General features: G+C 38.8%; 1 protein-coding gene across 1 annotated transcript in view; it reads right to left on the bottom strand.

Moving 5' to 3' along the window:
- Window positions 1-1165: 1165 nt before the first annotated feature.
- agpat3 (1-acylglycerol-3-phosphate O-acyltransferase 3) overlaps window positions 1166-13407 on the bottom strand; it is a 28252-nt gene continuing 16010 nt past the window's right edge. Inside the window, exons 2-10 of the mRNA XM_034693300.1 lie at window positions 12707-12763; window positions 12373-12603; window positions 10010-10179; window positions 9695-9856; window positions 7098-7251; window positions 6907-7009; window positions 6511-6586; window positions 4122-4320; window positions 1166-4025 (exon numbers count right to left, since the gene is read on the bottom strand). Of these exons, the coding sequence (XP_034549191.1) occupies window positions 3934-4025; window positions 4122-4320; window positions 6511-6586; window positions 6907-7009; window positions 7098-7251; window positions 9695-9856; window positions 10010-10179; window positions 12373-12550 (1134 nt within the window). The 5' untranslated portion in view covers window positions 12551-12603; window positions 12707-12763 and the 3' untranslated portion in view covers window positions 1166-3933. The remainder of the gene's footprint in view (window positions 4026-4121; window positions 4321-6510; window positions 6587-6906; window positions 7010-7097; window positions 7252-9694; window positions 9857-10009; window positions 10180-12372; window positions 12604-12706; window positions 12764-13407) is intronic.

Raw genomic sequence — 13407 nt, 5'->3', positions numbered from 1 at the left:
TATTATAGGTAGGCATCATTTTCAGCAGACCAGCTAAATGAAGCCATATTCAATCACTTCGAGGGACAGTGGGGGTTGCAAGTCTTTGGCACCTATATTTTGGGGGTCCCAGGCTGAAAAGTTTGAGAACCCTTGATCTAGAGAATACTGTAAGAAAGCTTTAAGAAAGACAACGAGTCACAATATTTAGACACTGCAACAAAGAGAAAAGCAAGAAACACACAATCATCTTCAGCTTCCACAGAAAGCCTTTTATTCAGGTTCAAATCCAGAGTTAATGCCACAGCTGTTGCATTCTGTAAAAGAGTCCCTGAGTCAGAATAAACTAGTTTCACTGACTGTGCAATAGTGCACATCATGCAAAAAGTAATCGACTACAGTAAGAAACCACGATTATTAAGAACGTTGGAAAAGGCTTCATAAGCATCTTCTTCTGTGGCTACAGCCTTCCATCTGTGGCTTTAATTAGAAGAGAGGCATTGGGTAAGTAATAACGGCTCGAAACCTGAAAGGTGAGAATCTTTAGTCTTTGCACACAATTTTTGTAACTACACCATGGAGGCTAGATCATGTTAAAATGTATTCAGCTGTAGCTTTTCGTTTGCGGTACATTTGGGTGTAGTCTGAATGAATGGCCTGTCATTGAGAGAGCTAATGCAAAATAACAGAAGAGCACCGTAGCCATTTCTAGAACTGGACATAGTATTCATCATTTACATTATGTACATATTTATACAGTCAACATCCTGTCACGTCATGTGACTACATATTCAAAATGTCCTCAGGACATTTGATTGACACTTCGGAAATGTGTCATTCAAAATGTCTTATGCAAACAAAGGAACATCTCTAAACTTTGAAAAGTGAGTATGACATTGATTATATACCTTATGTGCCTGTTCTCAGGTTACATGGTTTAAACAATCACTCCTCTCAGTACCGTGTCTTAGTGGAAAAGTGTGGATATGTCATGATGAATGATGGATGAGTAATGTATATGGGCCTATGTGAAAACAGTTCCTTTGATGGAGGAAAACTGTGAATAGGAAACATTTGTTTACATGGGTTCAGTTTCCCCAGCTCCAGGAGTTCTATTCATTTTGATCTCATCTGCTGTGCAAACAGAGAAACTCACACAAAACCAAATAAGTCAAAAGAGTAAAGATTTGTGATTAAATCCTTTAATAATCTCAAGTGTTTAGTTGAAGAAAACATAAAAATAGCCTTAGAAAACAAAACAAAGCTGACTCAAGAGGTGCCATTCACTTAATAATCTTTGAGATTTTATAAAAGGAGTAAATTTTGATGTCATTTGATTTGAAAAACAAACAAGTTAGCACATATTTCAACCAGTGTAAAAAGTTGTCAAATATTTGTCTGATTTCCTCTGCACTCTCTGATTTTGACGTGTTTTTTATCCTGAATGCCAGAATGGGTTGGACTGCATTCATATCTGATGCTGAATGGTGGGGTCAAAAAAAAGAAGAAAAAAAACCCAAACATTGAACAGGTACTACATCTTAGCACATCTTTTGAGGTAAAGCAACTCCAAGCATCTTTTTGTATAAAATTGAAATTAATTACAAATAGAGCTCTCTGTACATTAGAGCAGACTAAATCTTTTATTGTATTTTATTCAGTTCTTAATATTAAAACTTTAAAAGAAGATACTTGGCGACTAATCCCAGCAACTTGCTTGCTAAAGCAGAGGACATGTTCATTCCTTCACTACCACATGGGCTCAGTGGGCTTCTACATTTTCACACAAAAATTAAGCAGCACTGTCTATTAAGGCTTGCATGAAATCTGTCTATCCAGAGAAAACTCTAGGAGGACGTACACAAAATATTGCTGCAGAGGGTGATGATCCCCCAAAAAAGATTAAACTATTGCAACAAATGTATGATTAATACAATATATGGCATGGAAGAAAAGAAAAGAGAGCAGGACAGAATATCCCCTCCATGTCTTGCTACTATTGTTTGCATTAGGGACCAGGAGATGTGGAAATCATGTACTCATGGACATCAGGAGTCAGAGTTTTTTTTTGTCAGGGTTTCAAGAAAGCAACTCTGGGATGACAGATTCTTAGATCAGTGTGTTAGAACAACCCTTATGACAACAACAACATCAACAAAAGATACCGGGCCACCTTAAAGATTGAAAACAGGCTCAACAAATTGTTTTTAAAGTGTATCGACCCATCGAATGCATTATTTTCCATTCTGCGCTATGTGGAGAGAACAGAGATTCAGAACTAAGAGGTAAGAAGTAGGTGCTGTTCTTAAAGGGGTGGCAAATAATCCCTTGCCTGAGCAAGCTTGATTTAAGGCGAAGGTTAAACATCAATTCTACAGTCAAAATCTGGACAGCAAAGGATATGCTAACTTTTTGGAAGGCTACATAAAAACAGTGTGTGTGTGTGTGTGTGTGTGTGTGTGTGTGTGTGTGTGTGTGTGTGTGTGTGTGTGTGTGTGTGTGTGTGTGTGTGTGTGTGTGTCTGGCCAACCTCCTTTAAACTATGGATGCAGGACAGTAACATGATGAGTCATGTCTGCTGCATTATAACTTGTATCAGAGGGTGAGTGGTAGGTTGAACTGCTTCAGTGTATGAATTGGACTTATGTGTTAAATTAACATCATGTCAAGGGGTCAAAAAATGCACGTATGAAATTTAGATTTGGGATACGGCGTGTGAAATTAGAAGCGAAATGATAAATAAAATTGAAATGTGTTGATGTAAGTCTGTGGGTGCTTGTGCTGCTGTAACAAGATGGTAGGTATCCTTGATAAGGGCAGTCATCCCAGTCTAAGCACTGACACTAGTTTAACAGACTCCTGACTCTCCAACATGTAAAGTAAAAGGGGTTTAGTTGTACTTACCAAGATTGCAAGATCTGATAAATTAAAAATAGTCTACTTCACCTTTGCAATATCTGCTTTAGAAATTGTCCTGAGATCTCTGGCTTTAGACCTCTGCTTCTGAAACGTTACAATTGAAGTAAACAAGTAGTGCTGAAATGATACTTCTCCTTCCACTCATGACGTGCTTCAAACTTGAGTAACTAAATTAAACCAGTGTGGTTAGCTCCAAATGTTTTTTCAAATCGCCATATAGTAACCAATGAAAACTGAAATTATCTTGAGACAGTTTCCTAAAAGACAAACTGCTGTTCATTTTTCAAATGTGTTGCTACAATGACTTGAGTACCATGCTAAACATTTCATCGCCCTACTTTTTATTGGAGTGTCAGTGGTGCCTTTTAGATCCCGGGACTGCAAACTGCCGGGCTAGTTGCCAAGGCATTGAATGGTAACTGTTGTGTGATTTGGGTGACCTTACCCTGTAATTTTAAGGATTCAAGGATGACACCATATCCCATATACAAGTCCCAATAGAGGAACAAAAGGAAGCTAGGTGTCCTGCATGTAACAGGTTGTGGTTACAGAAAGCACTGCCCCTGGATGGAGGTTATGGTTTGAAAGATAAATATGAATTGGCTTGTGTCCTGCAGGCAAAATGAATGTGCATGTCACAAGTCTCTGAATGGCTTATGACTGTGACAGAAAGTGGAGGTAGGTAGCGCAGAGCAGATAATGGACTGCCTGGCTGTCCATGTGACCTCAGGCCTAACCATAGGTCTTTCCAGGATTTAACGGGACTTGAATGGGGACAGTGAGCCACTAGCAAGATTAAGAAAGGTCCAGGGGAAAAACAGTATTGCAGTCTCCCCTGTTCTGTGTTGCACCAGAAAGCTTGACCCCAAGACCTTCCATGCTCTCTTTCATTCTAGTGCAATTATGTTCTCTAATTCTGGTCTTTTTTTTTGTTTTCACAGCTGGATGTCTTCAGTAGCCTGCCAATTGACTCAACAGTGAGAGGACAACAGAGTTGGGCAGGATGATCGTACATAATTGGGGGGATGAAGCACATTAGTTTTGTTTCTTGGCCTCCGGGTTGCCGTAACTGGAACCTGTCTTCTTCACCTCTGTGACTCCTATGAGTCGGCGGATAGCTATAGAGGCTGCAGACCAAAACAGAGGAGAGAAGAAAGGGCAGATTGGAGAGGCATGACAATTCAAATGTACAACAAAGACTTTTCAAAACAATTTTCACTTACCAATGAAGAGAAAGATGATAAAGCCGATGATCAGGAGAGGGGAGCCGCTAACTATGACTCCACATGCAAAGTTGATGAGGGGTGAAAGGAGAAGGGTGGCCCAAAATAAGAAATTCAGCAGCGTCCAAAGTCTGCGGTGGGGGATAATCGTGGGCCCGGGGAACTTGCCTTCCTTGTTGTACGTTTCCTGCAAAGCATCCTGAAGAGGACAAGAAACGTTGTTTAGCAGTGTATGAATTGATTGAATGATGAGAGATGTACTCCTCATTATTCTCTCCTCTGGGTCACTTGATTCTGACACATATCAGAATCAGTTAACCCAAACCATTACTGAGGAATCATTCTCAACCATAGACTGTATAAATAATGGATGTAGTATCAATGACGTCACCCATCTATTTCTGAAGGGCTGTTTTGAAGCCAATATTGGAAACGCTGAACTCAACCTCACTGCTGTTGAACTAGTGTGAGGTAAAGAGGCGGGCTTTGAGCCTCCTCGCCAACAGCTACAGTGTTCCCGCCTGTCAATCAAGTCAGCTGTGCCTCTCATAATGGAAAACCTGTAATCTTAACATCTACGAAATTGACACATTATGAAAAAATTCACCCCCTGTACAGTGTGTGCCGATCGAGAAATGAGCTATCCAGACTACGTTATGTACCAGGCTGTAAACATGTTTATTTCTGCTGTAAAGATTGGCTTTTTTGAATTTGCATGTATGTGGTTTCCGATACTTCCGAAGCCAGCCTGAAGCGGACACTCGATAAACTGTCGTTTTTAACACACCAGCATTGCCTTCAATTCTCGCAGCTGGAGGTTGCGGCTTGTTCTCAACCTGCCTTGTTTAGACGAGATGCATCTTAAGGTGCGTGTTACATTTTTGAAATATAGAAATCCAGACACCAGACGTAAACATACAGAAAAAGTCTAGAGCTGAGAGAATTTGTGATGTATTAAAAATACTTTGATTAATGGTAAAGTGATGCATTGAATATCAAAAATATCAACCTCTCAACCCAAACATCCAAGGCCTCTAATGCATTTTGGATCTTTAAGAAATAATTAAATCGAAAACTATAACGAAAAGCTTTCAACAGTGTAATGGTATAAAAAGGCTCAACAGAAAGAAGTCCTCAGTACAAAACTAATGGGTTGAAGGATACTTCAGGCACTGTTGAGTTTAATGGAGAAGCTTCCATAATTTAAAACAAGGTTAATATGGACGGCAAGGGTTTTCTAGTAATTTTACACTCTGGCTAGGGCTTGGAGATATTTCGATAACGATAATTATTGTCATATAATTTTTCTTAATATAAAAATAACAAATGTTGGATAAAAATGTGATATATTTAAACCTGTAATTACACTCCCCCACTGGAAAGGAAGGGGAGGGCTAATGTGTCTTAAACACTAGATGACCCCCAACATTAGACTGAAGAAGACGACATTGAACAGACAATCATGTCGCATGGTGAGAGGTAGGCATGCTTAAAGACGTTTGGGGAGGAATGTAAACACAGCTGAAACGAGCGACAGCGACACTGATTAAAACGCGAAACCCTACCTGCTCAAAGCAGAGGTTAGTCTAACACTGTGCTGACTCGGCGTTAACTATTGACTTAATATACTTAATTAAACATATTTTCAGGATGTGGGTAAATAAATCTCATTATGCAAATTATCTCAACCTGAGAAAAAAAAGAATCTACAAACTAAAACTTCACAAAAATATCACCTTACACAAAATACCTGCTTCCTGTTGGCACCGACAAAAATGAGGGATTCAAGAAGCTTATCAGAGAACTAAATCTAGATACTAGAGCTGCACAGTCTGTTGAGCACTTTAAAACACTACTGAAAACCCATCTTTTCTCCTTGGAGTTCAGTCCCAGCTAAGCAAGAATCCTTGGCTTTTTACTTTTTTTTACTCTTTTTATTTCCTAAATTGAGCTCTTACTATTCTTTTATTGTTTTTATTTATTACTATATTTGTGTATGATTAATAACTGTACAGCACTTTGGTCAACTGAGGCTGTTGTTAAATGTGATTTATAAATAAAGCTTGACTTCACTAACAAACCGTCTGGTTTCTTCAACTTTCACTCAGGAGCAAAAATCTGCCTTTAATTTAAATGAAATAATGATTTGATTTTTATCGTGACAATTACTGATATCGGCTGATTTGAAAAAAATTATCATGACGACATCTTTTTTGTATATCGCCCAGCTCTAACTCTGACGTTATAAGTGTGTCATACAGAGATTGAACCATCAATCCTCTGATCATAGTTTAAGCTTGTGTAAAAACAAGATTTTTTTTAGTATGAGATGGGTGCTGCTTACATATAAACTATGAATCATGTCAGCTAATATGAGCTAACAAATTACCTTCTCCTGGTACAGCTTATGCAGCCAGTGTGCACACTCTTGCTCATCATCTGGTATATCTTCCACAGGGAACCGCCTGGTTGAGAAGGAATTACAAGTTAATTGGAGCCATGGACTTGGAATACCACAACAGAAGAGGTGCTATGACAATATAAAACATTGTGTGTCATTACACTTTCTTACCAGCAGGGTGCTCCCTTACCATAAACTTGATGCACCCTGGATACTATCTTTGTGAGCAGTGAATTCAGGCTTCACACCCTCTGCTCTGATATTTTTATGTGACTTCAGTCTACTCATGTTACCACAGGAAAAAAGTGTCTCTTTATCTGTAATTGAAAATACATGCAGTTGGTGTATAATATCATATAGATGGAGGGTATCACTGGCACTCACCTTACACTCATGTCCGCTTTGTATTGCTTGCCATTGACTATGCCCAGGAGAGTAGGAGTTTGGTTGTCTTTGAAGTTGAGAGTCACATCATACACAGCAGCAACTGTGGATGGGATGCACAAATAAACATTTCCAGGTTTAAGAGTCTTATGCATTTTTAGAATGAAGTTAGTGTGTGTTTGTCCACATACCTGTGCCCTTAAGACACGCAAGAGTGGTGGTGAATCCTTTGGTTCGGGGGAGCAGGTGGTATTTAAGCTTGGGCAGGCCTTTGCTCTCTGCAACCTGCATGCTGATTTGGTGCTTGGTCTCTGTAAAGCGGGTCCCCTCACAATACAACAGAAACTGTGTAGAAAGAGGAGTTGATTTAACACACACACATAAACACTCACACACAACCACAGACTTGAGGGTGATCTTTCTCTTGTTCGGTCAATTACAGATCCATTTTACATTCCAACACAAGTTTGAATAAAGTCACTCTCTTATGTCAACAGGGAGGTGGATGATGACTTCAACAAAGATTGTCCGGTCTGGTTTTCCAAACTCATCAAATCTCTGTCATTAGCAATGGCTTGCTGCTCTACTTAGGAGTAATTAGATCAACCGCCTAAACTGATCTGCCTAATCCCAACAGGTGAACTGGTTGTGTCACAGAGGAAATCTCTAACACAAAGTACTTTAAACCCTCAGTAAAGGTGGTCAACAAATAGCTGGACCTGTTGCCACAAGTCATGGTGCCATGAATATGCATGCATGTTTAAACACAAAAGGACGTGTTCTGCTTCTCAAAGCATGATTCAAAGCCTGCTCAAATATGCACAGCAGACGTCCAGCTCATGAAGTTACAAAGGAAACAAAAAACAAGAACCCTCCTGTTGACATGTGTTAAAACAGCTGGCTGGCTCAAAGAACTTGCGCATGTCACTGCCAAGATCAACCTAAGATGGGGAAACTGGGTCAAAGGGGAGAATCTGGATTTCAGAACTATTTTTCTCTGTGAAACCTAAGGAGCTCATAATAATTGATTTGAGATTGGTTTGAGTTTATACTAACTTGGATGTTATGTTTGTAGTACATATTGTTTCCATTGGTAGTGTCACCATTCTATTTAGCTAATTAATCACTGTTACCTGGGAACACAATCCATTAAAAACCCTGCATACTTCTGAGTCCAACTTCCAAATGAGTCAGAATATTGGAAACTACACACAGCGTCATTCTGACTTTACTTGTGTTTACACCGTTACCTCGAACAATTACTCATCCTACAGTTGCACCAACTTGTTTTAACTACTGAATAATTTACTTTGATGTCTCCCTGCCTTTGTATCTCTAAGAACTTCTGTTTAAATGTTTCTGTGGTCTGAGATCTTTGCACTCTACTTAGTAGATGAATGGATCATATCACTCATGAGTCTAGTTCTGCTCAAGGTTTCTGCCTGTTTGTCCTTGCTAAATACTGCGAGGTGCAATGCTCATGGTGGGTTAAGATGAGATAAGACTGAGTCCGATCAGTAAGAGGGGACCAGATTGTTTCCCATCTTGGTGTTGGGTCTTTGTAAATGATTTAACATGGAGTACGGTCTAGACCTGCTCTGTTTGTAAAAGCGTCTTGAGATAACATTTTTTGTGATTTGGCGCTATACATATTAAGATTGATTGATTCATTGGTTGCTCAAATTATGGAACCAAAACTTCTAACAAATTGTATCATACCACAATTTTCCAATCAACCAAAGCTTATTATTTGTAACCCTTAATGGAACCAACCACACCTTCGTTTTAATGATGTACCTTTTAGTCTGTAGCAAGTCAATTCTGAATGTACTGAGCAATAGTGTTGTAGTCCAGACTACATTAGCCACGACAAAGACATGAACAAGACCAGAGTGCACCGAGACCAAGACATTCAGGGCTCGAGACCGAGTCAAGACCAAGGCAGGGCGAGACCAAGACAAGACCAAGACTATATATAAAAATGAAAAATAATCATGAGAGTTAACTAATTAAAAGACTTGTTTATTTGTATTTAAGTTAGCTTTAAAACACAATAAACAGCAGCAAACAAAAAATGCATCGTCTTTGATGCCTTTCTTTTGATCCACTGAGAGCCTTTTTGACACTTTAAGTTTTGTTTTTGTCATGGCTAGTGAAACGATGTTCTCTGTTGCCTTTAATTAAAGTATGATTTTTTTTGTGAGTTAAGGTTTTGCTTTATCTTTAATTATTTAGTATGTTGTTGAATGTCTATTTATTGCCTAATTAAAACGACTTAGCAGACATCTCTGGTCACGGACATACACAATCTCTCCTGCTGTCGTCTGTCTCCATTCATGAACGCTTGAGTGCAGAGGGGCGTGTCACTCACAGTAGTAACAGGTGGGAAAAAATTAATGAATTGAGAAAGGGGGGTTCTCTCTTATCACAGTAATGACAGGGACACAGAGTGTATCAGTGGTGGTCTTGACTGGTCTTGATTGAATATACGGAGTCAGCCCAGTCGGAGACCGAGACAAGATAGAGTAAAAATGTGTTTGATTCCGAGACGAGACTGAAACCTTAAATAAGTGATCTCGAGTACTACAACACTACTGAGAAATCATGAATGAACAATTAAGCCAAAGTTGACAGAATGTAGAAACAACAACACATGTATGATATTTTTATGATGCTCAAAATAGTAAGAATTAACCAAGCAAACTGCCAAACCTTTGAAACAGCTCATTGTACACTCATTACTCATGCCATGAGACAGACAAGGACAATATGTCTGACATGTACCTACCCACATACATTCAGGATAATCTTTGAGCCGGGTTAGTCCTTTGAAGACAGTCTTCCGGTCCTCCTCCCACTTTCTTTTGCAGAACACTATCTCTAAGAAGTACCAGGTCCAGCCAATCAGAGGAACTTTCAGAAGCTCATGCTTGGCTAGCACTTTTGAACTCTAAAGAAGAAGCACATGTGTGATTATAAAATTGGAGTTTTTACAATCAAGATAGAAGTCCAACTTGTCACTGAGAGCAGAACATCAACCAGTTACATTATGTGCAAGGGGATTGAGTATCTTTTATGAGACATATTTCACAATATTACTGACCCCTAGAATACCAAATCTTTCACACATGGTCCAGCCACACAGGAAGTCAATCTCGAAATTATGGTTGAGGATGACAATGACATGCTCTTTGCCAAACTTGTCCACAGTAGCCTGGTCGGTGTAGAGGGTGCAGTCTGTGCCTGACCACCATTCTAGCAGCATCACCAGCTCTGCACAGAGACAACAACACATCATGCATTGCAAGGACAATGTGAATGGTATATGATATTCAATATATAGTACTGAATATTAAATTGTGCACTTCAGGTAATTCATTTTTTTCTTTTTAAAGTGGGGTTGTATACTGTATTTGAGTATAAGCCAGTCAACAGGAGTGGAGGCTATCAAAGGCCACAAATGGGACCAACTCAAATATAGAATTTAGCAAATTTGACCAGTTTTAAATGTTTTTGTAATAGTTTTGTTGGTCTTTGTGAGATATGGAAGTAAATCATGTGGGCTACTATGAAATTATTTACTCATACTTTCACAGTTAATCTCAATCCTTGCTCTGTTGATATTATCATAGTGTTTTGTACTGCATTTACTTGAATGACTAGGTTTGAAGTTAATAAATAAGATTTTAATAACATAAGTCATTATCAATATCATTAATAGTATATATTATGGATTGAAGAAAGCTGGCACAAAGCGCATTTTTGTTTTTTTTGTTATATTTTTGGAAGGATGCAAAATGTTGACAATAATCATTACAGACAAAATCCCCCAAAATACTGAGATTCCATTTTTGTCAATATCACCCACCCCTATGAAAGCCAAATACGTGCTTTAAAGAGTTACTTGCATTCTGCTTTTCTGATTTTCAGACCTTCCTGCTTTATACTTTTGATTGTCAAACTTCTGTTTTTGTTTATTTAAATTAATTAATTTACAATGTATTGCTTGATTGCTTGTCTTTCTTAGTTATTAATCCTGTAATAAGTTAAAGGGTTGCCTTTTGCAGTTTCTATCTCGCTTATTTGCCCTCACCTGATGCTATGACACTGATTAGGTGAATACTAGTAGCCACACCCTTTTAAGGTAGTTCTGCTTGTCTCTGCAAACCTTTTGCCTGATGAAGTTTTAGGACTGAAACATTGACATTAGGAATTTTACCAATTAATGGAGTATCCATAGCTATCAGGGAGGTGTTTTACGCTCAAAGCATGTTTTCGAATCAGCTGCCTGAAGGTGTTTCACAGAGCGGAGACGTTCAGCTGGGTGATGCGTTTCCTTGCCAGGTCTCAACTAGCATTTTTTTTCTCTGCTGCCAGACTTATTATGACCCGATTACGCTCCCGATTGACACCTGACCATGTTCACATGCTTATTTTTCTCAGACACAATGAGTAGACCGAAAACTGGACACTGAGATTAAAATATATTTCTGTTCAGTTCTCTTGTTGCAGTAAATCCACATGTTGTAGCCTGAGCCTTCACTTTATATGACTATGCATCAGCAGAGTTTATGAGCACTTTGATATTCAGCAGGTTTAACATTTTGTACACCTCAATATGATCCGTAGCGATTCAATACTGTAAATTATATACATTGTGTTGATTAGGAAAATTTGATTTAGGGCAAAAAATGCATTTGGCATTGTTTTTGACATGGAAAAAATATTACTCAATATATTTTATAGTTAACATTTCCAAAGATCGATCATGGAGTATACTTGACATTCCTTGTTGCCATTTTTTTAAGCATAGTTGGATAGTGTGCAGGATTCTTGTAATTTTACAGGTTTTCTGATTTTACTTCTGATAATCAAAGACAGTCCAAAACAGTAAGTCAATAAAGCAGGGAGCTCTAAAGAGCTGGTATTCCTGTCTTTGTGGGCTCACAGTACACCTGCACCGCCATGTAACTCTGGATCATTCCTGCTGCCCAGTCAGCACAGAAGTTTCACTCCTTTCTCTCTTTGGGTCTGTGAAGTCTTGTTCTTCTCCGTAAACTCTGGTACAAAAAGGCTCCTGTCACTGTCAGCATTGTTCTTTTTGGTTTTGAGTTTGGTCATATTTTGTCTTTTTTAAACTGCTGATCAGTGTGCTGCAGGGGGAAGAACGCAAATATAATGCCCGGTAATAGCTTGGAAATGAATGGCTTTCTGACAGAAAAGAAAAGTGCTGAAATTTCTAAAGAGGGAGGACACTTAAACCTATTCTTTGGCTGGTTTCTCAACTTACCGAGATGACCAGCATCTTCTGTGGGTTATACACTTACTATAAGTACTACATACAACTCCACTTTAAAAACAGAAAAACATCATAAACTATCCCTTTAAAATACACTATCTGAAATATAAACATGGCAATTCCTTAAGGAATAAATTTAACTTTAAGAAACAAAATATTCTACTCACGACTCCAGAGGGAGTAGGAGAGTCTGCAGTTGATTCTGCGATAGAGCTGCTTGTTGATTGGCCAGAGGACGCAGGTGCAGAGCTGAATAAAGTTTATGATGAGACCACTCACCACAAACACAAAGCCCATTAGCAACTGCAGAATGAACAGGCTCTTCAGATAGGCAAGCGCAGCCATGGCTGAGGAGCCTGGAGAGCTGAGAAAGCTCCTCGCTATACAGTAAGACCAACCTGAGAGGGGGGCAGGGTGGAAATAACAAGATGCATGTCAGCAGGTTTAACTCGTCCGGCAAACGTGCTTTTAGAAATTCAAAAAATTGCAGAGTTTTCTTACCACGCCGGATCCTTTCACAAGCCGCGTTTACAAGGTCCTTCAGCCAATACTACAGACCTGAGGAGGAAAGCAGAGGGGGTTGAGTTCCACTTGGAGATCATTTAAAACATCAGCCTAGAGTGTGGTGCCTTCACTGTAGAGTTTAATGCAACCATTAGGGATGTAACAGTACCTGAACATTTAATAGGCACATGTAGGGGGCTACTCAAATAGATAAGATGAAAAATGACACCCTTTTTTAACAGCAGTGTGCTATCCACCTTTGACTTCTTTTGTTTGACATTAAAACCAACACAAAACAACATGCGTGAGGAATACTTGCCCCAAAGGAAATCTGCAATCCCTTTTTTTTAAGCATTTTTCTTTTTTAAAGCCAAATTTGATAAACACGTACAACCCTAATTCCAGGAAATGTAACACACTGTAACATGTTGATAAAGCAGATTTACATAGTTTTCAAATCATTTACATCCTACATTCATTGCATGTATCCCAAAAGTGGAGGCTAGGTATGTTACCATTGTGTTAAATCACCTAATCCTCGAACAACACTTTTTAAAGTTATGTGTCCCATACTCGCCTGATTTAGGATTTCAACAGCTCAACAGTTTTGTCATAAGACCATCATAAACAACATATTATTATTTTTATCTTCCCCTTATAAGTCTTGCCATTGTTTTATTTCTGCTTCTTTCTTGTTT

The sequence above is a fragment of the Notolabrus celidotus genome, chromosome 10 (assembly GCF_009762535.1).
Source record: "Notolabrus celidotus isolate fNotCel1 chromosome 10, fNotCel1.pri, whole genome shotgun sequence".
Classification (NCBI taxonomy): domain Eukaryota; kingdom Metazoa; phylum Chordata; class Actinopteri; order Labriformes; family Labridae; genus Notolabrus; species Notolabrus celidotus.
The sequence above is the reverse complement of the archived record's forward strand: the minus strand, read 5'-3'. Positions and strand labels throughout refer to the sequence as shown.